Raw genomic sequence first — 27613 nt, forward strand, 5'->3', positions numbered from 1 at the left:
AACACATTTTTTAAATGCCAGTTTTCTCCGATGGTTGTAGAGGGAGTTGAGGCCTCCAGCTCAGGTGTAGCTACCTCAGGTCTGCTGTACAGATGCCTTGGTGCAGTGAATCCCGTCGTAGGTGTCTCAAATCACCCTCTCTGGGCTAAGGGATGCTTTTGACCTTCATTTCTTTGATCCTCACTTGTTTATCTGTACAGTGGGGAAAATGTCATGCTTTTGCTCTAACGGGTGGTTATAAGATAAAATCATTAATAAACGTGTGTTGTAATGAATATTCAGAGGCTGCACCATACAATAGCTTTCCCCCCCACACCACATACACTCATGGAATGTTGATAACACTGTTTAGTAATTAAGGCATGGGCATGGAAAAAAAAAGGGAAAAGTGTTTGTACTCATTAAATAGTTACTGTCTACGTTCCACATGAGGCTCCTGAAGGAGGAAGTGTGTGTGATTATTTAATTTAAGAAAGGAGGTAAAAATAAGTTCATCCAGGCAATATTCATTCTGGGCTTCATTAAGTTTGAAGAGCTTTATGCCCACATGATGACCATAATATTTTCCTTTTAATGTCATTCTGTTTGTAAACAGACACTTCTGAGGGGTTTTTTTTATGTGCATGTATTTTTATAATGATTTATATTGATGTTCTGCTGATTTTAATCAACTCCTCATTTGGGTTTTTATGATTTGCATAAGCAGTCTCTCTGTTGTGGTCAGCTCATCAGTGTTGAATGGAATAGCCGTTTTCTGAGCACTTTGACCTCTAGTTTTTCAATGTCTTTACAGTTTAGGTAAATTTGGGTGGATTTTTACTGGTAAAAAAATAAAAAAACGCCACACCTGGTAGAGGCTTTTCACAGTTTCTCCTTTACACAGATTCAGTAAATAACGAATTACAAATCTATGTACCTTATGAGCACTGGAATGCAGTCAAAAAGAAAAAAAAGTCATCAGGCAGGGGCATGAGAGGACCTGGAGTCCCTCCGAGCCTGGCAGCAGGAGGTAAATTCATTGTCCTGCAGCAAAGGAGAAGCCACATAGGAACCTTGCTAAGGGTGACCCTGGCAGCGAGCTGGCTGTCTGCCTGCTGAGGAATCAGGTGGAAGAGTGCACTTGTCATCGCTGGGACTTTGCCAGTTATGGGGTGCTTGGGGTTTCTAGAGGTTCACCTCATTTTTGAGAGCATTGTTTTTTTCTGGAAATGTACGCTGCAGAGAACAGGGGATGTGGAAACTTTCATTTACTTCAAACACGTGAATGCTTCCAGCGGTACCGTTTCTGTATTGCTTGGAACAAGCACTGGGGAGGAAAAAAATGGGAAATATGTACACAACAGGTGAGCAATCCTGAATTAGTTTTGCAGTTTGGGATCAAAGAGCTTATGGTCAGAACTGTGAATATGAGGGCAATTTACCTAAATTACTTTCTCCATTTCTTTGAAATATTTTTGCTGAACTGCTGCTCAGGCAATACCAAAGTAGAAAGAGAGGGAAGTTAATAAACTTGTTTCCTGACTCATTTGACCAAAGTTTTGTTTCATGAGTGGTTGGCAGTGAATGGCAAAATATCCTGTGCAACCCCTGAGAGCTGCAAAACTCTCACTCTGCTCCTCAGTGTATAAATATCAAGGTCAGATCTGAGCCTCGACCTTCTGCTTGGTAGTATTCTATGCTGTGGCTGTGCCAATGCACCAATTATTTATAAGACAGCTGTGCTAGAGCAGAGATTATTGAAAAGAGACAAAGTTTTTAGGGGAAAAACAGTGGTACTGATAGTACAAATTTGTAGCATCGGAAACTTGTATTGTGTTTTATGGACAATATTGTAGAGTTTAACTTATTTTTTCTTCTGGTTTATATTTAGGTAATCGGCTTTACAGATTAGTTTTAGACTAGTCTGAAACCTCTTTCCAGTTCAATCAAACCAGAGTTAGCTTTTCAAGGCAGACACTTGTGTGCATAGGTCACTAACACATGCAAATAATAAGTCATCATGAATGTATGAGGCAGTATGGCTCAGTACAGAGAACCCCTGGGCAAGATCTAGTCATGCACCTCAAGTATTCCAAGGAGCCCAGCCCTGTGGGAGTGGGGCTGCACTTGGGTCAGCCACCCTGGAGAGAAGCAGAAGTGGCTGTCACAGGGCTGGCACCTAACTCCTGTGGCTCTGCTGCTTCCAGGACTTGGATTTCCACCGGCGTGGCGGGCAGAAAGGGGCAGCTCAGCTATCTGACCAGCTCAGCATTGACAAGTCCTTATTTGCCTTAACTGTTTCATATGCACGTCAGCTCTCTTACCGAGGTGTCCAAACTGTCCAGGGCACACCTTTGCTCTGAAGTTTTTGGGATTATCCAGGATGTCTTTATCCTGGTAGAGTCCTGGGCAGATGGGGCTGCCAGCTCGACACGAAGTTTGGATGTTCATGGTGTTTGTTCCCATCTGTGAAGTGCTGGCAGTGAGGGCCTTTGTCTTCTGTAGCCTTGTGAAGAGGATCCAGTCCCACTCTAATTATTACTGTTTCTGTTAGATGGAAACTTAGGGTCATTATAGCAAATAGACATAATTTATGGGTACTGTAGCACTTTGTATTATCTGTAGTAGTCTGTCCTTGCAGGCATACTTTCAAGGCTGGCAGATGTAAAATTAGACACACCAGCTGTGTCTTCGTTTGCAGGCAGAGATGCAGATTGTGTTGTCCTCATTCATTCTTTTTGTTGTGATTAGTCAGGTACAGAATCATGCAAGAGCTGAAGTGCTTTGAAGAAATCAGACATCGTGTGTATTTTATTTCCTGTTCTACTTGCCATAAAACATAAGTATGAGAAGCTCTTTTGTACATAAGTATCTATCAGGTTGCTCAGACAAGTTGTGGATGGCCTAACATGGGAAGTGTTTGAGCCCAGGTTGGATGGGGCTTTGTGCAACCTGATCTGGTGGAAGGTGTCCCTGCCCATGGCAGCTGGGGCTGGACAAAACAATTTTCAAACGTCCCTTCCAACACAAACCGTTCTATGATCTGATGGTTCTATGATTGTTATCTAGGCTTTGTGCAATAGATAAAATAGTGTTTTGTATTGCACAGTCTCAGCAGAGACTTTACGTATTATTTGCACTGTTTTGGGGGTCTGTCTTCTTTTTTGTTTTACAAAGTAATTATTTTTGAGTTCCATTCCTGGAATGAAATGCAGTCAGAATTCCATCCCTGCTGACTTCTGCAAACATTTCACAATCTAATGCTATATAGTGTTTCAGAGTGGTTTTCAGGAGACAGCCTTCAATAGAAAGGTGATATTTGAGGCTCAGGTTGCCAAACTAACCATGAAAATGTATTTATAGGCTCTAAAGATTTGAAACTGTGTGCTGCCATCAGGGACGGAGGTTTGAGTTTTCAGTCATTTTTTAAGTGTCACCTTAATTCTCTATGTAATATTCATTTTCAAGGTAACAAAAGAAAGAAATTGCAGAGCCTGGGCTTATTTAAAATGTATTCAGACTAGCCTCAAAGAGGCAGATCCAGGATCTTCTGCACAGGCTCCATCCACCATGTGCCCCCTCTGTTGTAAATTCAGCAATAGATAAATTGGCTTTAGATTAACAGGGCACACAGAAAGATACAGATAAATGAAGAGATTGGGATTTAATACAGCTTTTGAACAGAGGAGAGGCCTAATAAAAATGGAAGAAGTCTGAGCATGAAACAGAGTTAGGAGGAGGGAGTGTCACAAAATTTGAGGTGTTTTACGAAGAAGGGTTTTAGGCAGGCTTTTGTGGCCTGAATGTTAAGAGAAAGTCAGAAAAAGTCCCAAGTGGATTTTGAGTACAAAGTGGGAGCACTTTGAAGGCAGGAATGGTTCTTCAGCTAGTTAGCAGGCATTTCTTAGCTGAGGAGGATAATGGCACTAAGGTTGCAATGTATGAAATTAGGTAGAGGCAGCTCTTAAGCTTTTGAAGAACTTTGATGAATTAGAGGCATATAAATGTATTGCAGGAATTAGGCAAGAAGAGGAAAATGGAAAGACTGGGCCAGTCAATTGACAGAAATAGGAAATTGTTTGTCTATAGGGGAAGAGATAGGTGGCACATCCATTTAGAGAATAATGTCTCTGTTTTCCCTTCTGACATTGAGAGGTCCCTATGAGTTCACTATCACTCATTCCTTTGGTATTCTCTTGAAACTATTTGTGTTTTTAAATTTTGGATTATGATTATTCTAAAGGTGAGAGGGTGTAAAATGCCATTGGTGGCTTTTTTCCTTAGCAGCAATTTCATGATTTTCTGTGGACTCTGTAGCCCAGAAGCTCCATTGCCATGCTGTTACTGGCAATAAGGGAAATGACACTATTTTATAATAACACGACTAGCAGTGGGTTTGCCCCTCTAATTCTAGCTGAGCTGGGTAAAATTAGAACAGCTGTTGTTCACTGTGCATCCTGCCTGAAACACACAGATGCTCCATAATCAAGGGAACACTAGGAGCACTCATATTTTGTGGTAGCTTGTAAGTTGGGCCTTGGAGACTGCCACTGACCCTTTGAAAAAAAACAGTATTTAATTTTTAAGTAGTTGTTTTATTATTAAAGAAGCTACCGCCCTCTCTCTTCAAATATTTCTTGAAATATATAATGCTAGCTTACTCACTTCCAAAATATATTTTTAGGATAAAGTCTCACATGTCATTAAGCTTATTAATATTTTCTGTATTCTAGCTCTCAAGGGAGAATTAGAAACACTGTTGATGACTTTTAGCTTTTCAGAAATCATTATCAGAGCTTGCTAGCTGGCATTGATTCTGGTTTTCCCATAATGAGATGAAAAAAGGTTACTCTGCTAAATGAAGCGTGAACGAAGCCAGGGTGCAAACATTGTGCAGTATCAGTAGAACAAAATACTGAAGCCAGTACTTTGCATCGATGCCCTGTGTGTGATTCACTTTTGATCTTTACAGTCACATAAGTACAAGGAATCAAATAACATTCCTATGATTGAGTGATAATGGTGCAACCCAGCTGTAGGGCATCTTGAATGTTGTTCCTGGGCCCTTTAGACACTGCAGAAGTCTTATTCCTACCTCTCTTCTTTGCTGCTATTTTTCCTCTTGAAACCATTGACCTGTGATCCCAATCTCAATTTCTTAATTAGATCATCTTTTAAAACATGTAATTAATATTCCTGTCCTTGCAAGATGGAGATTAGGGATTTGTTGAGATCAAATTATCTTTGGAGTACAAGGAAAGGGTATTACATAAATAAGCAACTTCCCACCCCCAGAAATTTAGTTTTTAAATAACAACCAATCAGCTCTGCATGTGTAAGGGAGACTCGGCTAGTCATCTAGTTGGTGTTAAATATGACTGAATGAAAATGATGCTGCAAAGGGAATTAAAAATGCTAGGGAGATGGCCTAAGAATGTTTTTTAGGATGTGGTTGAAAAACAGTGCCAAAAGTGGGAGTTTTTCATCTCTGCACCTGTGACCTGGCGAACTACAAACCTGGGAAAAAAGAAGGGTGTTAGTAGAGAGAAGCACAGAGGAAGGAGAAAGGTAGAGAAAAACTTCCCCACTCCCAGCAAATCTTCCTCTTGCACAATAGAGTAACTAACCATTTCTTGGTTTGCTGGAGACCACGGAGAAGGCAGGCACTAGGAGGTGGTCAATCCAGGGCAGTCTCAGGGAAGCACGAAAAGGGAGATAGCACGGCCACGGTACGGTAGAGCTTTACAAGTCTGTCACAGAGAGAGATATGATCTCACCACTGGACTGTGAGGTGTTGGGAAAACTTTAAGTGTATCTATCTTACAGAATGAGCATTTTACTTAGTATTTAATGGTTGGACACGATGATCCCAAGGATCTTTTCCAACCTGGATGATTCTGTGATTTTAAACAAAGAGTGTTCTTTCTGGGTTGGTGTTCATTTAAAGAAAAAAAGAAGTAGTCTTTAAGAATACAATAAGCAAACCACATGGAGGATGACAAGATTCATTAAGTGCAATTTAAGATACTGTTTGGCAGTAATGAGTAGTCTGTTGGTTAATGAAGAAAAGTGAATGTGAATGCATGCAGAATCCTGGAGTGCTTTTATTTTGCTCTGCTGTCAGCTGAGGACTGCTATAAAGCGCCTTGCAAGATGGTCTATATGGAGAGTTGCTGCTAAAGCCACAGGTCTTAGAATTAATCCAATCTGTTAGAAGTTCTGCCTGTTCTTTGGGTTGGTTACGTGGGCTCAAAATTGTGCAACTAGCCATGGGTTTTTCCGTGCCCAATAAGAAATGTACTGACTCTGGTTTTTGCATTTCAGCAACCTAGCTTTCCAAAGGAATGACAAATACTCAGAGATCTCCTAGTGATAAACCTATCTGACACCTGAAATGTTGAACCGTTTATGGGGAAAAAAAAGTTTCAATTCCTGCCACTTCTTTCAGAAAATAGGGGCACTAATGCACTGATTCTGAGTGGGCTGACATGGCTATGCCTGCTGCCCATTCCTTACCATGGGTTATTCTGTAAAATATCTTGTTAAGACTAAAATATGGCAACTAAAGGCCGAGATCTGGCAACAGAAGCTGGGATTGCTGTCATAGCATCCTGTGCCTTACACACTAAACTTCCCACTGTAATTTCTAAGGACCTTTTTCTGTGCACTGAGTGCTGATAGCAGCGTGTCAGTTGTCTCAACCTTTCTAAAGGGAGGTGCAGTAGGTTTTGCATTGGACCCTTTCCGTAGCTCCTGCTGGGTTGCATACATGAAAACGTAAACCTCCTCTATATTCTGTTGTGTGGCTTTTTTTTTAAGAAAGCAAGTTCAAGGAAATGGCTTTGTGTTTCTTCATATAAGGACTTGTGAGGATCCCTATATGATGGTTTACTGAACGGGTTCTGGAGGGAACAATCAGCGATTGTCCCATATACGTCAGAGCTGTAGCATGTGTGATTGCTGAGCGGGTGCCGAAAAGGAATCATTGATTTTTGTGAATTAAAAAAAGGGCACAGAGAGAGCGAAGGAAAGCAAGTGTGAAGTGTAGACCATTTGGAGGTCATGGGGGAACTCAGACTGATTTCTCTGAAGTGATTTGCTGTAAATTTTCCAATGTTTTGCTATTAAAGGAGTGAGTATCGGAGACTTCAGGGTTTTTTTTTTAATTTCCCCAACAATCTTGTTTAACTTCACTGAAACAGATTTCTGTGATCTGCTCAGCTACTGGTCAAGTCTTTGGAAATTGGAACTCATGGTTTAGGGTTAGAAGATGTTTTTCCTTTTAGGAGGGTTATAGAAAGATATCCAGGTGTCACATGCCCTGACCTTTATGAGGCTTACTGCTTGGAAAATATAATCTGTGTGTCTCTTTGTTCTAAGTAACAGTATGCTTTGTTGACTAGTCTGAGCATGAGGTACAAAGATACTGGGTATAAAAATTAGAGTTACATTAAAAAAGAGAAAAGATAAAGAATCAGGTGTACTGACAAGAACAGAATGGATAAAAGAATGCTTCTACCAGAAAGAGGCATTGCTCGATTTGCTACCTGTAGTCTGCAAAGATTTTGTATGAATGGAACAAAGATAGATGTGAGGAGCAGAAGAGCACTTTTTTGACCAAGAAAAAATATCTCTTGCAAATACTATCTTCTAGTTCGACAGGAGTTAGACATGTTAACATCTGTGAATGCATTGCTACAAAATCATTAAAACTTGCTTTGCCAGAACTGCAGTTTTGAGGAACTATGTATTTGTTTGCTGATCTGAACCAGCATAGACTTGCTGTACTGTGGTTTTTTTCACTGCTTTCAGTCAGAGTCACAACAACAGAGATGGCTACATGAACCTGGTATATACTATTTTAAGGTGAAGAAAGAGTTAGCCTGTGGACACCTAATAAGGAAAAAGCTCAGCAAGAGAAAAATTAGTGTGAGATAGTGAAGTATCCACTTGTTTGTGACTCACATCACTGCTAGAAGATACAGCAGCATCCAGACAAGATCAATAGCAGTCTTGCGGAGCCATGTCTTTCAACTGGTTCAGCTGGCTCTTTAAGGTCAAAATCTGTTTTGACACCCTTCCGCTTTGTCTGGCTCTTCCAGGCAGCTCAAAAACTTATATCTACCTTGTGTTCCATGACTTCTCAAACAACAACAACAAAAAAAAAAAGGGGGAAAAAAAAGAAAAAAGGGAAAGAAAGCACCCAAAACCTTCCATTTAGAGAAGTGAGAAGCTGCAGAGCCCAGATAGTAGCGGCAGAACTCAGTGTTCCTACACAAACATGCTGACAGTGTAGCAGCACTTCCCCGCTTGAAGTACAAGAAGGCTTTGGGAAGAAAAAAAAAAGAGGGGGGGGGAAGAAGCATCATAGACTGATAAAGTTTGGTTTCCTGTGGATTTAGTGTCAGTGTTGATTGCAATCTATGATTGAAGCTTTTTATCATTTTAGAACACTTATAAGTACTGTTTCACATGTAAATTCTCTGCCGCCTAATACAAGCAGCTCACTTTCTGGTTTGCCCTGCTGTGAGAATCCTAAAGTGGTTTTCTCTCCATCAGTTGTTGAACTGGATTTGACAAGAAATGAGGATAGGCAAGGATTAGCAGGTACATACATTTACAAGTATGTATAACAGATGCACAGTGTGTTCGCTTAGGCTTTATTTCTATTGGAAATCAGGTTTAAAAACAATTTTTTTCAAATTTAAAATTATTTATGATTATCTTTCAAGGTGAGGGAGGGTGATAACACTGCTTATTTTATCCAAAACTTTTTATATATCATATATTATATATTTACACATCATAAAAGTATATTCTGAATAAAAATCCTTGTTACCAGTGATTTAAGCTGTCAAATAAAAAATGTATGCTGCTATATAGCTGAAGAAATGCATTAGCATGCAGAGAGCAATGCCTCTTCCTCTGGGAGGTTTTAATCAAGCCTCTTGTACTGATTGAGATGCAGTGCTCAGAAGTGGGAAAAATTATTAACAAAATCAAAAATCTCGACCATTTTTCACACAAACATTCATCAGTATATCTTATGTAATTACATAGCCAATAAATCAACATAGTGTGTAAGTGCCTCAGTCACGGTGTAAATATCTTAATGACTGAAGCATCTTCACACATGAATAATTTATACCTGTATGATTCAATTTTCATATCCATGCTTTATTTCAACATGATAAACTAATCGTTCTCTGTCAGGGAATGTGTGCTTGATTATTGCCTTCTGATTTCTCTTCCTTGTGTTTATTTTCTACAGTTAGACACACTCCATTTCTTCTCTTCTGGTTCCTCTAATGTAGTTATCTTATTTATTCATCCTGTCTGCCTTGGTTTGCCTTCCCTGTGTGTTTCAGCAGGCACCTGGGAAATAACACTAGGGCATAAGCTGATCGTGCATTTCTTGAATAACTCTAGAGCAACATCTTGAAAGATTTACTTGTTCTCAAGAGATATTTGCATTTAGTTTCCTCTTCTCGAGGCAATAGTTACAGAAGGAGCTTGCAATAGATCACTAGCAGGTTGAGCTTTGCCATTTTCTGGATCAATACGAGTTCAAACCTTTGTCACAGTACTGGTGACCAACGTTGTTTGAGCCTTCTTCCTATGTGTTTGTAAATGTCAGCTTGTTTGTAGCTCCAATAATCTCTGGAATATTCAAGAAGAAAATAGTTGTTTCTCAGTGCAGGAATGGGAATCGGGGTTTCTTAACCTGTGCTCTGCTGCCCTTGCTTATTTGGCTGTGTGCAAGTCACTGTGTGCAATCTGCCTTATTTAGACACTAAACCAAGACATCTAAGACAGGAGTTTGATTGTGCTAACCTCCTTCTTTAGTTACTAGAGAAAGACAGGTAGCTGCTGATGGCAGTTCATCCAGCTTAAAGCTGTTTAGTGCCTGAAGCTCCAGGCAGGAGTGCTACTAGGTGGACTTTCTTCTGGTGGATCACAATTTGAAGTTTGGTTCGGATTTGGGGAGCAATTTATTTTGCTAGTGCCTGTGGAAGTTCAGCCTTTAAAAGGTCCATCCCAGTTGGGCACAAAAATGAATCACTCGGATTTAATGAGCACTTTCAAAAATACTAAATTTACCCTTCAAGCCCTCAGGTTTCTGACCGGGAGAAGGACAACAGGAATATAAAAATGATTTCAAATTGTGAGGGGGAAGTGAAATTCTATAATAATTAACAGGTTCTTTAGTGGTATTGTATGTTATTCCATCCAAGAACCTTTTTTCACTCCGTTTCTGTATCCAGTTTACCTACAGTACTCTCTAACGAGTAAGAGCGCCTTAGCTGAGTATTAGTTAAACTGTGATTCAGTTCGTTCTGTCATCATACAGCTCATTAGTTTTGCATGGCAATACGCTGTTTCACAGTCTTTCTCTTCTGTGCCAGAATAACATTTTCAACTGATTTTCTAGATTTAAGACTGAATGGAATATCTTATATCTGTCTACTCCCCCATACCTTGAAGCCCAGCTGCAGTTCTTTTACAGTTTCAATCTCAGGGATTTCTGAGAGACATCACAGTTGAACATTCTCTTAGTATTGTGACAGCAGTGTCCAGGACTCTGTAAATACAAAGCCCTCCTGTTTGCTAGCAGGATGTTTGGTAACTTTGCTCCAGCATAAGTCTTTATTTATTCATTTTTTTCCCTTATTCTGACTGCAAGTACCTCCAAAGGCTTCTGATACCACTTTCTTTGTCTCAATCTTTTTATGTCCTTAAAGGACTGTATCTTGTTCCACTGAGATCAGTTGTTGATTGATTGGTATCAGTTAGTAGGAGTTCTGAGGCAGTCTCCAGAATGTACTTCACCCCTATCACTGCCTGCTTTGTTTTGGCACATAGGAAGCAGCCTGCTGTCTTTTTTTCTTTGTTCTGTCTGGCACTTGTCTCTCTTGGGCATAGTTCCTCACCACAGTCATCAGTCATGACTGTTACTGCCTCCTATTTTTCCGCTCTCTTTTTTCCAGTGTTGGTCATTTACTATCTGTGCCCTGTTGCAATGCAGTACTTTATCCAGTGACAGGGTATTACAAGAATCTTCTGAACCTCCTCACATGCATTTTGCTTTAACTCCTACTATTTCTAGCTGCCATACCTGCTGCACTTTCACCATTTTCTCCTAAATCGTCCTTTCTTTTTGTGAGGGATTTCTGGTAGACCATTTCTTTGCCTTCTTCATTTTATTATTATAGCTGTTGTCCACAGAACTTCCACTTCTTTTCTGGAAATTAATTTGGCATCTTCCTTTAACCTGTTCACTTACTCATTTTTTTTTTTCCCCAAGTAATTTTCTACTTTTTTTTATTAATTGTGTTTCTTCAGCATGCCTGTTTTAAATTACAGGTAGTTTTTAACTTCAGTTATTCAAGGGAGTGATTCACTAACGCATCCTGGTTCCCCAACCTGGTGCATCTCTGATTCTGACACACTCAGACATGCTAGATTCACAAACTTACTCTTGCTTATATAATTTTCAACATTAAGACCTGATTCTTGACAGCTAAACTGATGCTATTTTGAAACTTAAGTGGCATATTATCTGATTAGAGTAATAGAATAGCCATGGAAATTCGATGTGGGAAAATTTGAAAATGGCGTAATTATCACATTGGTATTATACTGATATTTTGGTTTTTAATTTTAACAGATTCAGTAGCAACAGCATCTGGACCACTGCTGGTTGAAGTTGCCAAAACTCCCGGTGCTGCTCTTGGGGTTGCACTATCTACCTCGATGTGCTGCAACAAACAGGTCATTGTCATAGACAAAATCAAATCTGCGAGTATTGCAGACAGGTGAGTGAGACAGAGAGCTGACACTGCAGCTCCATACATCCATCTTATTTCTACTTCTGTTTGGTTTGGTTTTAAAGAAACCCTTCATTTTTTCTTTTTTCTTTGGATAAAAGTAACTGAACCAGACGCTCTCAAGATTGAAGGTCTTAAAATTAGCGCTTTGTCGGATCGTTGTTCCATACTGCCAAGTTTTAGACCTCCAGGACACCATTTACTTTAGCTCATTCATGTATTATTCAGTGACATAAGCCAGCCCCCGTGTAATATCTGACTGTCTGCTTGCACTATGTGACACAGAAGTTTGAAGGTGATGTAATGCTGTGGCGTTAAATAACCCGCTGGAATTCTTAAAGTAAGCCCATGACATGGAACAGCTGTCAAGGGAAGTAAATTTTGAGGCTTTGCGACCTTGAAGTGTTCTTTTAGAACATATCACTCATTCTTGTGGCACAGTGAAATGGAACTCCTTATGCCTGGATTTTTTGTTCGTATTTTAGAATATGACTGAGGTATTAGGAAGACTGACTCCTGTGTTTTGAAGTTATTTTGCTGTAATTTTTCCGTTTCATTTAAACCTTTGAATAAAACCATTTAAACCATTTTAAAAAAAATAATAGCTATTTTTTCCTCAGTGGTCTAAACCTCTGTAACAGAGCTGTGGGATCTTTTCTGGGGTGTGTGCGTATGTGTGTGTGTGTATGTGTTTATACATTATAGGGTATACTTCTATATACATACCTCTATCTAAAAATTCCTTAAATATTACGTTTCAGCAGCAAATTCCTCCTGCATGTCCCCCCCAGTCACCCTACCCTGTAACTCGTCTTTGACAACGGTGCTTTCGGTAGCACCCACTTGTAGCAGTGAGTCTACAGCTCCTCTGTGGGCTTTTCCCTAAAGTAGAAATTTTGAGAGTGGCGGCCATTGATCCAGGGGTGTTCTCCAGTTCAATGGTGCAGGATGCTTTAATTTTCTCCCTCTGTTTTTTCCCGTTTCGCAGGGGGTAACCAATTAAAGGAGCTGTCCACTTGACTGGTACGTCGGGATGCTGACTGCTGTGTTTGCATTTCTCAACTCATCCAGTAGCCAGTCTCTTGAGTGCAGCGAGATTTAGCAGATAGCCCCCCCCTCCCCACCCCACTCCTCAAGTCACCATGCTAGCCCTGGTTTCATTATTTGTTTGACTACTGCATAATTTCATCATCATTTACAGCTTTTGTACTAATAAATGTTTGGAATAGAACTCAAAAAATGATGAACTGGGTGCTTGTGTGAGGGATATGTGACCAAGTTACTTGAGTCTCCTTAAGCTCTGCTCATTTTATTCTGCTGCCATTCACACATATTTTTATAGTCAGCTACCCCATTCCAGTTCTGTGAGTGGTGTCTTGGCATATCCTGTATTAACTGAATTGTTTTTAAGGTTTGTACTAATAGATATAAAGTCTGACCAGTGACAATGCCTACAAAACACAAATCTCTCTCGAAAAAACTGAACACGTTCATAGTTGTCATGACCAGTTTGAAGGCAGTAAAACTCAGTTTCCAAGCAAAGAGCATACCTGATCATACCGAGTTTTTTTCCCCTTTTATGTAGATGTGGTGCATTACATGTAGGAGACCATATTCTGTCCATTGATGGCACCAGCATGGAGTACTGCACGCTGGCAGAAGCAACTCAGTTTTTGGCTAACGCAGCGGATAACGTCAAACTTGAGATCCTGCCTCACCACCAGACACGGCTAGCGTTGAAAGGCCCGGAGCATGGTAAGAGGATCTGTAGCACCAAATAGCCCTTTCTTTTTTCTGTCTTTTTCTTTGCCTGCCCTTGCTGAATGGCCAAGAAAGCTGTCACGGCAGTTATGTCTGTGAACGTTGCTTCAGCTCCCCAGGTTATGCTTCTGCAGTTTTTGAGAAGCTCCGTGTTTTCTTGACCTTAATGTACGCTCTGAGATTCCTGTCGATAGAGAGGGACACCTGTTGACTCTGCTCTTGCAATCACTGGGGGGCGACTGGGTACTTCAGAAAATGAATCTCTAAATAGCTGTTTAAATTTAGAAGGGGACAAAGGACCACAGCCAACTTCTTTTCAACATATTGACTTGGTAGTCATTAATAGCACCTGTTTTCCTCTAAAATGCCTCAAAAGTCCCCTGCATTTTCTTTTGTTAATGGCATGATTATTTATTGCCATCATCTTTTAAAGTACTTTTGTGATTGCTTAATGGGTTCATTGTCAGTGCTTATGAAAAAGGTTTGTTTGGAAACAGTTCCCCAGATCCCAGCCGTTTTTCACCATGATATTTATTTCATACCAGCATGCTTGAAGAGAACAGCTTTCTATTTTCAAATCGAATGTATTAAAAATGTCTGACTATTTGAAGGTGGGGGCTGCCTGTCTTGTCTTCTGACTAATCCTGGGAAAACAGCTAATTCACATTATTCATAAATTCAGTCTAAAATACCACATATTGATGGACATCAAAGAAGTAACAAGGGTTATCCACTACACAGAGAATAGGTACGTCTGTTGCAGGATGAACCAATGGTATCATTTTCTGAGCCTCTGGTACTGTGCTTCTGCCTCCTTTAGACCAAGTCAAGATTTGTAATGCCTAGAAATGCCAGTAATGGTAAATGTCCTCAGGCATCTGTCTGAGATCCAGGCTGTCCCTGGATAGAATCATAGAATCATAGAACAATTCAGGTTGGAAAAGACCCTTGGGATCATCAAGTCCAACCATTAACCCTACACTACAAGTTCACCTAAACCATATCACCCAACACCACGTCTAAGCGACACTTAAACACATGTGGTACTTAAAGTGACACATGTGATACTTAAGTGACACTTAAACATATGTGACACTTAAACACAAACGTGATAAATGGTGCTTAGTTTATCAGAGTGGTGAATACTGAACTGGCAGCTGAGGAGACACTACTTTCTCCTAGATCAGGGTGAACAAAACGTAATGCTCCCAGTACCGTGTTCTACCGTTTTTCAGCTATACCTCTTTCCCCTTTCTACTTAAGCTGATTAGAGGGTTGAGGGAGCAGGGAGTGTTACTGCAGAAGCAGAATGAGATGAGGACCAAATTTTGCAATATATTTCTATTCTTTTCAGTTATGACAGTAGGTTGCAAACAGATCTTTCTTTTTTTTTGTTGGGGTTTTTTTTGGAGCAAAGTTGTCACACAATCAATTTCTGGCTGGATAAAGAACCTTTGAAGAATGTTTGCTTTGGGAAGATGAGTACCGAGGCCAAAGATTTGTCTAGATGATTGTATTACTTTGAAGCAGCTAGTTTCTTAACTAACATTTAAAATAAATTGATGCTGTTAACGTGCTAGTCACTCTGACCCAATGTAGATGCTTACAAAATGCAGTGCTCTTTCCATGACAGAGTTAAGAACTGGCCATTACAAAATCATATCAAGGGTATTTGCAAAAGCTACATAAAAGCATCTTTTGGAGAGAAATCTCCATAAGGTAATAAAGTTGCTTTCTTAAGGCAGAAAAACTTTTACAGCCCTTCTCAGCCCTTCACTAGGTGGTGCTGCTCCGATATCATGACAAATTCAAGATGTATGGAGCTTTATGGGAGCAGGTACCCTGCTGGAAATGACCTACCCTCAGGCGTGGTGTGGCCTAGATGCTGCAGAGTTTGGAAAGTTCCCTTTAGGTGTCTGGGATAAGCTGAGTCATTAGGGCTGTATCTGTTGAGCTCGGTTATTGGTCTTATGGGAACATGTTAGGAATTTAAAATGGGCTGGAAAGTCAGTATATAAAATAAATTGAAATTTTAGCCCTGAAATAGAATGCAGAGCACTATAAAAGATCAGGGTTTTTTTCATGTTATTTTTTTCCTTCATACTGTGCTGCTAACATTCGTTTCTCTTGCTGCCCCATTAGTTTTATGTTTGCTGTACACAACCCTGGGTTGCAATAGCTCAAATTACCACTAAATTACTACGGTTACACACAATAGGATTTTCTTTTACAGAACTTTTTGTTGAATTGGCATTATCCTTCTACAAGCTGAGCAAACTCAATTTGTGTACCTTCCCACTTTGTAGGACATTTTTATCTCTACTCTCAGCGTGAAAATAAAACATTACAAAAAATATCAAAGACTACCAGATAATTTCCTGCTGGAAGCAGTCTTTTTAATTAAACAAGGCTCACAGCAACTTGAAAATAATGAAAATCCACCTGGCCCACATGGTTCTTATCAGATTTTAATTTTTACACTGTAGCTAAAGTTCAGAAATCTTGCTGTCTGTGTGCAGAATCAAAGAGAGGGTTTCATCTGAGAAGATATGATAAGTCTGTAAGATACATATGGCTATATCCAGACTGCTGTTTCTGGGACTTTTCTGGCTGATGTGAGATTTTCCAAAGTCTCTATGAGGTCGCTGGTGCCAGCGGGGCAGGTACCCCAGGGCGCAGGTGCACTCCTCCTGGTGCTGGAGTCACGCCCCATCCTCATCTTAGCGATATGCTGAGAGATTTAAAAAATAATAAAATATAAAGTAAAATAAAATAAATAAGAGGAATTATTTTGATTCAGACACGTATCAGGGCACGGCAGGGGTGCTTTCAGAGAGGGACACAGGCCCAGGGCCTCCAGAGTGCCCACCACTCCACAAGGCTGTGGGGACGTCGTGGTCCCTGGTGCTCTCCTTTTCCCCTCCCTTCCCTTGTCTGTGCTCCTTGCAGTAGTGACAGGCATTGCTTTTGAGGCAGAGGAGGGTTGACATATTCGGACAATTGGCAGATCTTTGCTCATGTGATATGGAGTGAAGCAGAAGGACAGCTTTTCCTCTGGCTCTGCACAGTGCTTGCTGCAGTAGTTACCCTTTTCCCCCTGATTTTGTCTCATGGAGTAAGATGTGAATGCAATGTGTGCACCCAATCTAGACAGTCAAGATTTTTGGCTACTGTTGAAGTCCAGAATGGGGTCGTGTGTCTGCAGCCATTATGGATACTGCAGGTAGCAGCAAACAAATGTAGTACAGCTTATGGCCCAAACTTCGGTTTCATAGTACATGTGACTCCTTCAGTGTTTTTAAGACAAAAATCCAGTGGACAGTCCCCAGTCTGAAATGTTCCTCTATGGTTCAGAAAGGACATGGCCACACTAAATTTAATGAAGGCTGACTTCAATCGTTTCCCTTTAACATTTAACACATCAGCTGAGATGCTTCTCATTCTCTTGGTAAATACTGGCCTTCACTTCTGGCATATCCCAGACTCCAGCATCCAAATATGGTCTCAAATTTCATCCAGAAAAGGATCATCTTTAAGTTTTGAAGATTAAGTTCAGAAAGAAAGAGAACACATTAAATTGCACATTCAAGTGATCAATAAGAACTCTTTAATAGCCAGGCTTCAGGACAGAGTTTTTCTGCTGCTGGCTCAGGGAAGTGGTTTACTGCACAGAGTAGCATAATGACAACAATAGATGGTGGCAAAATTAAAATGTCAATGCCGTAAATTGAAATGACTGGCAAGTAAACATCTCCATTCTAGGCAGTGCTATGTATAGTATCTGGTTGATCTTTTTTGTGTAGGTGAATGTGAGCAGAGACTTATTAACCTTCAGTTAATGGTCATATATAATACCTCAGTATTTTCTAAGGAGCTTGCAATCTTAGCTCCTAAAGCCAGAGTGAGATTAGAAATTGATCCAGTACTAATCCTTTTAAAAACAAATATAATGAAACTAAAAAAAAACCACAAAACCAACTCAATATCAGAAGCATTTATTCTGAGAAACAAAAATATTTCTGTTCCTTAAGTTAGCACCCCCTGATAAGAAGACAAGACCACATTGTTTATGATTTCATTTTACTTTACTTTCAGTTTATTTTCATTTTTGGACTTTTTTTGTTTGTTTGTGCAGTTCAGTTACTTTTCCCTCTTCTCTGGTCCTTTTGTTTTCTGATTTTCCATCATCCCTTCATGCGGGCAGTGAAAGTTCAAAGAAGCAACAGGCAACTTACCTGGGATTCGTGTGCCAACAGCCACAGCAGCCTCCTCACCTACCACCATTATAACACCTACCACCCTGACCATTGCAGGATGCCAGCCTTGAAATTCCAGAATGCGCCTCCTCAGAAAAGCCTTCGTAATGTTCCATGCTTTTTCCAAATGATATAGTCTCTCCTTTTCTTCCTCCTCCTCCTCCCTCCTCTCTTCTTTTACTCATATTTTTCCCATTTCAGGCACTAAAACCTTTTCAGTTTTATGGATGCTACACTTTTTCATAGCCATGCCAAGGTTATTTCTGACATTTTATGCTTTTTCCTTTCTGTGGTAAGGCAACTTTTGTAGACAGGAAAAGGCTTGAAAATTCTGACTGAATCAGCTCTTCTGCTATATGAGTAGACCATTAGATTTGAATAATGTATATAAAGCATGAATTTCGAATGCAAAGCATTGCTTACAGATCTTTTGTCAGAAATTACCTACTACAAAAAGGCATTTCTAAATTAGTATATCTAGACATATTGATCTGCATTGGTTCATAGGTATGTGTTGAAAAATTTAATTTAACATGCTTCGCCTAAAATAAATTGTATACTATTAATGTAATTTTTGTATCGACATTATCTTCGTTAGCTTCCAGCAGGTATTTTCATGAAATGCTGGCTATACTTTTACCTAGGGTCACCTATGTGGTTTAATGTGTTTGTTACTGGAACCATTCCTGTGCCTCATATACATTGTTTGATTCATTGATGAGTTACAGGCATGTGCCGCGCTCTTCTGTGAAAGACTGAGTGCTGTATGCCAAGTGTTTGATTTCTTGCAGCAGCTTTGGTGTCTTCATCCTTCTCTCCTACCTCCATGAGTGCATACAGCCTGAGTTCCCTGAACATGGGGACATTACCTCGCAGCCTCTACTCCACCAGCCCGCGTGGGACAATGATGAGGCGGAGGATGAAAAAGAAGGACTTCAAAAGCTCCTGTAGGTGGTAACAGCATTTGCTCAAAATGTGCAGTGAATGGGTGGAGGAGGGGGAAGATACAGAAAAAAAGGTACAAAGTACCTTAATTTTTGTATATATATATATACACTAGACAAAAGAGAGAACAATTGGAGTTTCTGTTAGATGTAGGGAAAAAAAAAAATATTTGTCCAGTGCTAAAATGAGATGAGTGTAGGCCATGCAGCTTAGCCATCTCATCTGAAATATATAAAGCAATGTTTTCTTCAGACAATTCTGGAAGAGTTTGTTTGACCATTACTGAAGTGATTTTCAGATTCCTTTTCAACTCTTCCGGTTTCCATCAGGGAATAGACTTCATAGCTGAGCAGTCAAAAAGACATTGCTAGTAAGCTCAGCCAACTATCATACTACAGAAGGGGAAAATTTTGCATGAGTACCTCCTAGGTAATTTTAACGTTAACATCTGCATGATAACCTGTACAATCATTTTTGTGTGGAGGAGCAACAAATAACAGTGAAAACTAAATAACATTACTTCTGACCACTCTCTGGGATTCAAAGTGTAGATTTCCCATGAGTCAGTAATTTCCCAAGCTAGGGTGGATATATTTCAGGCTGTTCTACTTTGCATATTTCTAAGTATTCACTGGGCCGGAGAGAGTATGGCTGTATCAGCGTGTTGTTCCCCAGACTCCATACAAGTGCTGCCCCTCCTTTTGACTTCTCCATCTTCATGTGATCCTCAGCATCTCAGTTCCTCCAGAGCAGGGAGGTGAGAACTGATCTGTAAATTAATCTGATTTGGCTAATAATGCTCACAGGTCCACCTCGGAAAAACTGAGCTGCTGCACCCTGCAGCACTGCTGCCCCCTGGTCATAGCAAAATCAATGCAAACCAGCAGCCTCCAACTAAGACCAGTCACTATGCAGTTGTGAGGAAACATCTGAGAGAGGACCTGAGGTTTTGCTTTCTTGCAGCTTTTTGTTGCTTGCTAGTTCTTTTTTCTTTCACAAAGCAAATATTTTAACATAACGTTGACCTGTAAGTGCATTTTTTATTTTTAACCTGATCAGCCATTTTTCATAACTCATCCGTTGACATGTTAGCTTTTAATGCATTTTTTTGGGTCACAGAGGAGATAGTGTCTCCATCCATGCTATAGTATCAGTAGGAGTCCAGCTCTTAAATGCCTTCATGTGCACAGGAGAAACAGTAGTAATGTTACACTAATAGTAATTGATTTGAATAGTAAAATAACACTGGATGCAAAAAATAGTTATTCAATTGTGCTGTATTGTAGCTGTTCCGTGCAATACAGGACTGTTAATCCTGAAAGCTGGTCCTATTATGAATCTTGGAGACAGCTGTCCCTTGTGTTGTTATTCTTTTCAGATATTTTCCTTCAAGGAAGCCTTGCCCTGCAATTTTCTATCCTGCAACGGCTCGAAACAAGGCCAGTGACATCACATTTAAGCAGAGCAGTCACATAAGCACTGCAGCCCACCTGAAAGATTCTTAAAGTCATAAGGCCTTTGGGGTGACAGGCTATTATAATTAAATAAATCTCTAGCTAGGACGAATTAGCTGAGGCATTGAAAAAATACGTGGAACTGGCCCCATCACTGGGTGAGTCTGTGCCTCACTATGACCAGTAACTACCTCAGCAACCCTGTTTCAGAGCTGGCTTTGGAGGACTTGGCTGACCAGCCAGGCTTCCTTGCCCTCTCTGTGAGCTTGCTTTTCAGCCCATGCAGAGTCCCTTACTCCTGTCACTAGATTTATACGCATACGTGTGACTGCAGTACCAGCCAACTTAACACCAGACTGAATATGATGCAAGTGACCATGATAGAGACTGACTGGTCCTGTGCCCTTCCGCTGTCCATTGACTGAGCTTGAAAACCTTGCCCTTCTCCCTTTGTTGGGGACTCATGAGAACCAGATAGCATCAACTGCTCTCCTTTTCATAGAAAACGAATAGTACTCCCTCTTAATTTTACTGGGGTATTTTTTTTCCTTCATGCAATTGGATCATCTGAGGGTTTTATTAATGTAACTTTTAATAAGCCTTTTCAGATGTCATTTGGGAAGAAAAGGATACCTTCACCAAGGTATTGGTGAAGAGTGCTATGAAGCCTACATTGCCAATTATTTGGGAAAACCTGCATAACATCATGTGATCATGCCAAAATTTATGATGATCAAGTGTGATGGCACAGGGGACATGATTTTACAATCACTGCATTTGTTACACAGATACTTCCAAACATGTGACTGTACAAATTGAAGGTGTGCCCTGCTGTCACATGCTTTATTTATGCCACTGGCTTTCAATTTTTATTATTCCACTGCTTTTTTTTTTTTTTAACTATGGTGTTTGTTGTGGAAACACTTGATTGTTATTGGGCTGAAGTGTAAATCTTGGAAGTATTTTGTAATAGGTCCGTATTAGTACTTAAAAGTGAGACACAATTTTATATCAATTTACATCATACTTACTAGGGCTGCAGATCAGGTAGAAATTAGAAAGGGTCTTAGACATGCATGGGTGCTGTTTTCTCAAGAGATCCAAGGTGTTTGTTGTGGAAACACTTGATTGTTATTGGGCTGAAGTGTAAATCTTGGAAGTATTTTGTAATAGGTCCGTATTAGTACTTAAAAGTGAGACACAATTTTATATCAATTTACATCATACTTACTAGGGCTGCAGATCAGGTAGAAATTAGAAAGGGTCTTAGACATGCATGGGTGCTGTTTTCTCAAGAGATCCAAATTAGCTTCTACCATGAGGAATAGTGAACATTTTGCAATTTCTCAAGGGTCAGAGCAGGAAACTGCAGACATAATAATCTGTATACATACCTTTAAATACATCTTGCTCTGCTTTTTGTGCGGCTGCAGGAATAAAAGTAACAGTCTTCGAATTCACGATTATAATTTCCGTGACTGCAGAGCATAAAGGAACTGCTTTTAAAATCAGTAAGGCTGTTTCCTGATCTGTAAAACTTCAAATCCATCAAGCAGCCAAAAAAAAAGACAGTGTTTCTTGCTGCAGTTACTGTTGAGTTACAAACCCCCAGCATGCTCTTAAGTTGGGTACCTGTGGCATTTTATAGAGGTTAGTGGGTAGCTATTGTTACATGATTTGGAAAGGATATTTTCATTTCTGCTTTTTTGTTGTTTCTATTTCCTCTTCTTTGAGAGTGGGAGGAGTTCCTAACTGTCAGTGTTAAGCGTTCACATTACCAAAATGTTTATCAGGGTGAGTTTTAAATCCCACAAACAGTAACTTAATTTCCCAAGGTGAGTTAAAACCATACCTGTCCTAAAGGTTGAAATAAATGTTGTGAGACCTTTAGGGCCCTGGTTGGCCATTAAAAAAAATTAAGAAAGTTAGAGTCAGCTAGGTGCCTGCTGCACAGGGGGACTGCACACGTAAGTGATAGGAAACAAAAGATGTGGCTAACAAATAATTGTTAGGCATATTTTAGCCTGTTTTTCACAGACAGTAAACGCTAAAGCTGGTGGCCATTTGTAGAAATAGATTATTAGTATTTGCATTTGAGTAGGAGCATGTCTTACTGAGTGCAGGTATAAGAAACAGTAACAAGGAAGGCATTGAGTAGCTGAAATAATACACAGTTCTTACAATGGAAAATTCAAACTAGACATGAGTGAGAATTCATAGTAATTTGAAGTTTCAGAGATGAAAGGAACTATACTGGGAGAAAACAACAGAACTGTCATTGCCAGCTATGCCACAGTCATTTACTGTTTCAGAGCAAAAGCCTGATGCTTGTAGCCCTAAAGTGCAGGAAATACTTATACCACCTCTGACATGTTTATGCACCTATGCTAGTATCTATAATGTAAGAAACAAAACACAGTGAAGAAGAAAAACAGCCACAGTTAAAACAATCCCTCAGATTCACCATGAACGAAACTATCCCTCAGATACACCATGAGTTCTTACCTAATTCTTAGTAGCTACTGCAGGAAGAAATGGATTTTGAAGGAAATTAGAGGCGGAGAGGTAATGCATAGATTTATAAATTGAAAACATTCAGAATCATCATTGTTGGAGGATTATCCTTACTTGACTGGTCTGAACGGGAACTGAAAAACTCTAGCTTTGTGTTTATGACATAATGAAAGGCAGTGGTTTGTCACTGGAGGAATTCAAACAACGATACAACAGACATTTAGGCAGAGATCAAAGAACCAAAGGTGCACTGTCCTCCTTTCATAAGGAATTGCATGAATCTCAATGCTGTTTTTTTCTTGATTTGTTGTGAAATGCAGCCTATTCAGAACAAGAGAGAGAATAGAGAGCGGGAGTAAATCAGGAATACAGAAGTAGATGCCTGTGTTTCTCACAGAAGAGTCACCCAGTTCCTTGGAGGCAGCCAAAAGAACTTTTTTTCTCACAACGTCTTGAGATATACTGGTTGCTAAAACAGAGAGATTTGTTCAACTTACACTACCCAGTTAGCCTGACAAATTACTGATGTATAGTAAGCACATACAAGAGGAAGGCATCCTTACTTCTTGCAGGCAAACCTGGGCCATGTGCTTTGTTGCTAGCAGTGCTGTGAGATGTGCAAAAGAGCTCATGGGAATCATCCTGAATAACAGCTGGGCTTGCGTCTACTAATTCCCTTAGCTCCTGTGAAAATTCTGCTCATCCATGCCTCACACCCAATGCAAACAGAATCAGAGGATGTTCTGAGATTTTTGGGGTGAGGGTGTCACACACGTTTTACTCAGTGCAAGAACTGTCTTTTTGCATTCTAACGTGCAACCAGATGTTTTCTGTTCTCTTTTACATCCTGTTTATACATAATTTATAAACTCTAGCCTAAATTGACTTTAAAAGAGATGTTTCGTTGACTAGGTTTATTGTACAGATCGATTTTCTCGAAGAGCAATAATATTTCTGCTGTGTTTGAATGCCTTTCCTCCTGATCTGCTCTGTTTTATAGTGTCTTTAGCCTCTAGCACTGTTGGTTTGGCTGGGCAGGTCGTCCACACAGAAACTACAGAAGTAGTGCTGACAGCTGACCCTGTAGTAGGATTTGGGATACAGCTCCAGGGTAGTGTGTTTGCTACTGAGACCTTGTCTTCTCCACCTCTCATTTCGTATATTGAGTCTGACAGCCCAGCGGAAAGGTGAGGTTCTTGTAGTTGGTTGCTAAGTACATTTTGGTAAGCGTTCCTCGGGGTACTTTGGGCTTGTTGCTTTTGATTTGTAATAAATTGCAGGGCCTTGCTCAATGGAAGTGTGGCAAGTAATAAACTGTCTGTTCTGACAATGATATTTCATATGCTTGATCAGCTGTAAGAAAAATGACAGGCACCAGTGTTTTTGTCATCCAGAGTCCTCCAGCGGGAGACTGGAAGTTATATTCATGCAAAAGAGAGGGAAAAAAAATGTGAAAAATCGCTGAAGTCAAAATAGTGATAATTCAGCCTGCCATGGGGGAAGGCCACATCCAGCTCTGTTCAGTTTTGGTACAGAACCCATAAGGAGTGCCAGAGTTTTGACATGCTTATGATTTCATGACAGCGTATTGATTGCATTTTTATACTTATGTGTGTCTTTAATCATGGCATGAGAGCAATAGTAGTTGCATGGGCAAGTACTAGCAGCTGCTGCAGAGCTACAGCACCCGTAGCCCAGAGGCAGCGGTGATGTCCATGGGTGAGGTGGAGGCATGAGGGCTGTTCCTCTCTTCCTGAGTCCCAGCACCTAGAGAGCACGACCCAAGCTGTGAGCACCTGATAGTGTCTTGGTTTTGCAAAGGGGCAGCAACAGCTTCTGTCGGGCTCCGTGCCTGGTCAGGCTGTTGAGCTGCTGTGCCACACTTCTTCGAGGTTAGGTCGAATGTGTTTGCTGTTGCTGGTTCTGGTTATGTGCAGATCTGATGATTGTTTTGTGTCGTTGTGCGCCAAGGTGTGGGGTGCTGCAAATAGGAGACAGAATAGTGGCAATAAACGGTATCCCGACGGAGGACAGCACATTTGATGAGGCCAATCAACTGCTCAGAGACTCCTCTATCACCAACAACGTCACTTTGGAAATAGAGTTTGATGTTGCAGGTATGCATGTAGCGTTATTCTGTCTTGCAAGAAAAGTGAAGGTATAAATCTCAGGTACGTTGCATGTGTTAGGCATCCAAGGTGGAGACTTTCTTCTCACTTATATATGTGCCATTTGGTTTTCAGTGACGTATCTGAAATGTGTGTCTTTTGGTACAGCTTTCTCATTTCATGTAGCCCTGCAGCGTGCTTGAGAACACCAATAGAAATGACAAGTTCTGTAGTAAGATCAGGTGACAGTCCCTCCTCTCAGTTGTTTCCTGACATTTCTCTGCCCTCAGATAGAAATATTCTGCATAGCAGAGACAAATTCTCTACAGGCCAACTAATGACATGTTTTACTAGACAGAAAAGTATTATAAAAGGGTGGATAAACAAAAACTCTGAAGAGTTCCAGTTACAGTGTCTCAAACCAATAATGTAGATAAAATAATAAAAAATTAATTACTAAAAGCCATAAAATATCATTGTTAATGTTGCTGGCGAGTCTTGATTTAACAGCTTTCCTTCTGTGATGTGTTTAAGCATACAGGATATACCTATAAAATCAAAAATTGTTTAAATCAAGCAAATGCAAACGCATACTTGTGGGGTATGTGCACTATCCCACTACATAAACAGTAAAAACTTTTAAGACTTCTGCGTTCATCTGACAGTAGCTCCTTTGCAGTCATGACAGTGTCGTATGTGCTGCATTTTGTGTTGTATGATTATTGTTACTAGTATTATAAATCATGATGCCAAAAGCAGGCTAAAGGTTCCTTGAGTAATTCCATATAATCCTATAGTATGCACGCATCTAGTATGATGCTAAAAAAGAAAAAGCCAAATACAATATGTACATTCATATACATAGGAAATGAAATATTAAAATAAAAAAGATGAATAATGAGGAAGTTGCTTAAATATACCTGAAGTCACATGTATTTTAGTCTCTGGACTTGTTTGTGTTCCTCCCATTTGCTCCAAGACAGCAGACTTGTATTCACAGTTAGACTTCTCTGCCACATGCACATTTATATGTTTCTACAGCTGTAATTTCGGTCTCTCCTTTTCAGGCCAAGGCCCAAACTTTTGCTAGCAGTGATGTCAAAAGTCAGGATTCAAATACAGTGCTGTGTGTTCAGGTGTTTTGCCTCAGTCAGCTCCAGGCGCTTCTCTACTAGTGATGTTTTGATTCCTTTTCTTCCCACTAGATGTAAAATCCATGGCAGTTACCTTAGTGGACAGTTAAAAATATGTTAGACCTACAGCAACGAAGCTCTGAAATCCTTAAGGTTTGATTTCCTGTCCTTTTAACTAAAAGTTATCTGCCAGCACTAAAATTTTCACATGTACTCACAGAACTTGCATACAAGCTAAAAACCTGCAGTGTCAGCTGGCTGCTGGCCTGTGCAATCTCCATAAATTCAGTTAAACGTTAAAAAAAATTGAGTTACTGTGAAATTACCAAAAGAGGAATAAATCAATCTTTGTACGTCCTACTTCCTTCACTTCAGCACCCGTGTTTTATCCGTGGATTGTGATGCTCATGTGATTTCATCAACTTACACGTGTAGTTCCACGCACTTGGAATTGCTGCGCCTTATAAATTATCTAACATTTTAAATATTTTTTTATAGAATCAGTTATACCGAGCAGTGGAACATTTCATGTAAAACTACCAAAGAAGCATAATGTGGAACTGGGCATCACCATAAGTTGTAAGTAAAAGTATTTATTTTTAAGACCATGTTTATGGGATAATCTGCACATAGTTAAGTCCTATAGCTCTAGACTCATGTTTGTTTTGGTTTAAACTTCCTTTTTCCTTTTTCTAGAAAGGGATAATTAGCAGTGCTCTACCTCTGAGGAAATACCATTCTGTAAGAGATTTCTACTACCGTTCTAGCAGTTACAGAAGCCAGAAGTTGGCCAGGTCTAAAGCTTCACCTATTCCTTCATGCATATCATATGTTTAACACTCATTAAAATTATTTTTAAAGAGAAAAAGAAGTCAGTCGACTTAGGGCCATGCAAAAGTATTTCCGTAGCTGGGAAGTTTAAAGCAAAGTTTATCATGGTCTCTCACAGGATCTTGATCAGAACCCCACTGAACTCAAGGGTTCTCGCAGGCATGAGGATCCACATGCATGGGGTTATTTTCCGCTTCAGAATCCAGAGTCTGAAGATAGATCCTCAGTCTGTAAAACGAGGGGACAGTCCTAAATATGCAGATCACGAAGCAGGATCCCCTTTCTTTAGGCATTTCAGGAATTGCTAAAGGAAGTAACAAGAGTCTGTATTACTCTATTTCTCAAAAAGTATTTGTTATTGTTGTTTGAAATCAAAGTGTTTCTGCACTTACTCATTTTGGAAGCAGACAGTAAACACTGTGTTAAGACTGGATTTTGACTGGGTAAACTCCAGCACACTAAGCTCAGCCTTTGAAGGAGGGAAGAACAATCCAAGCTGTCTTTAATGTACTTAATGACAGTGTAGAATCTGGTCTCACAGGAATTAACATTCCTTCATGGTCCTGGCCTTTCTTAGATTATTAGTTTTTCTTCGGAACAATTCATGTGTCTTGGGGGAAGATTGTGCTTTGACTTAAATTCTCAAAGCTTTTACCAGTACAATGGAATAAGGGTAATCAAGAGTATGGCAATGAACTCAGTGCTAGGAATTACATTAGAGAGGGAAATGAGAGACACTGCAGGCCTGTTTGCTTGTGTTGCCCACTTGAGTGAGTAATCATAGAATCACAGAATCATAGAATG

At 40.0% G+C, this 27613-nt stretch overlaps 1 protein-coding gene across 1 annotated transcript in view; it reads left to right on the forward strand.

Annotated features, from left to right (window-relative positions):
- The window catches only part of LOC104275647 (glutamate receptor-interacting protein 1), a gene marked incomplete at both ends in the record, with an annotated part of 44109 nt that extends 17552 nt beyond the window's left edge, over positions 1 to 26557 (forward strand). Inside the window, 7 exons of the mRNA XM_009871660.1 lie at positions 11648 to 11795; positions 13393 to 13562; positions 17773 to 17928; positions 18616 to 18771; positions 23738 to 23924; positions 24709 to 24854; positions 26477 to 26557. Of these exons, the coding sequence (XP_009869962.1) occupies positions 11648 to 11795; positions 13393 to 13562; positions 17773 to 17928; positions 18616 to 18771; positions 23738 to 23924; positions 24709 to 24854; positions 26477 to 26557 (1044 nt within the window). The remainder of the gene's footprint in view (positions 1 to 11647; positions 11796 to 13392; positions 13563 to 17772; positions 17929 to 18615; positions 18772 to 23737; positions 23925 to 24708; positions 24855 to 26476) is intronic.
- Positions 26558 to 27613: the final 1056 nt, after the last annotated feature.

Source organism: Apaloderma vittatum, unplaced genomic scaffold, assembly GCF_000703405.1.
Source record: "Apaloderma vittatum isolate BGI_N311 unplaced genomic scaffold, ASM70340v1 scaffold5056, whole genome shotgun sequence".
Classification (NCBI taxonomy): Eukaryota; Metazoa; Chordata; class Aves; order Trogoniformes; family Trogonidae; genus Apaloderma; species Apaloderma vittatum.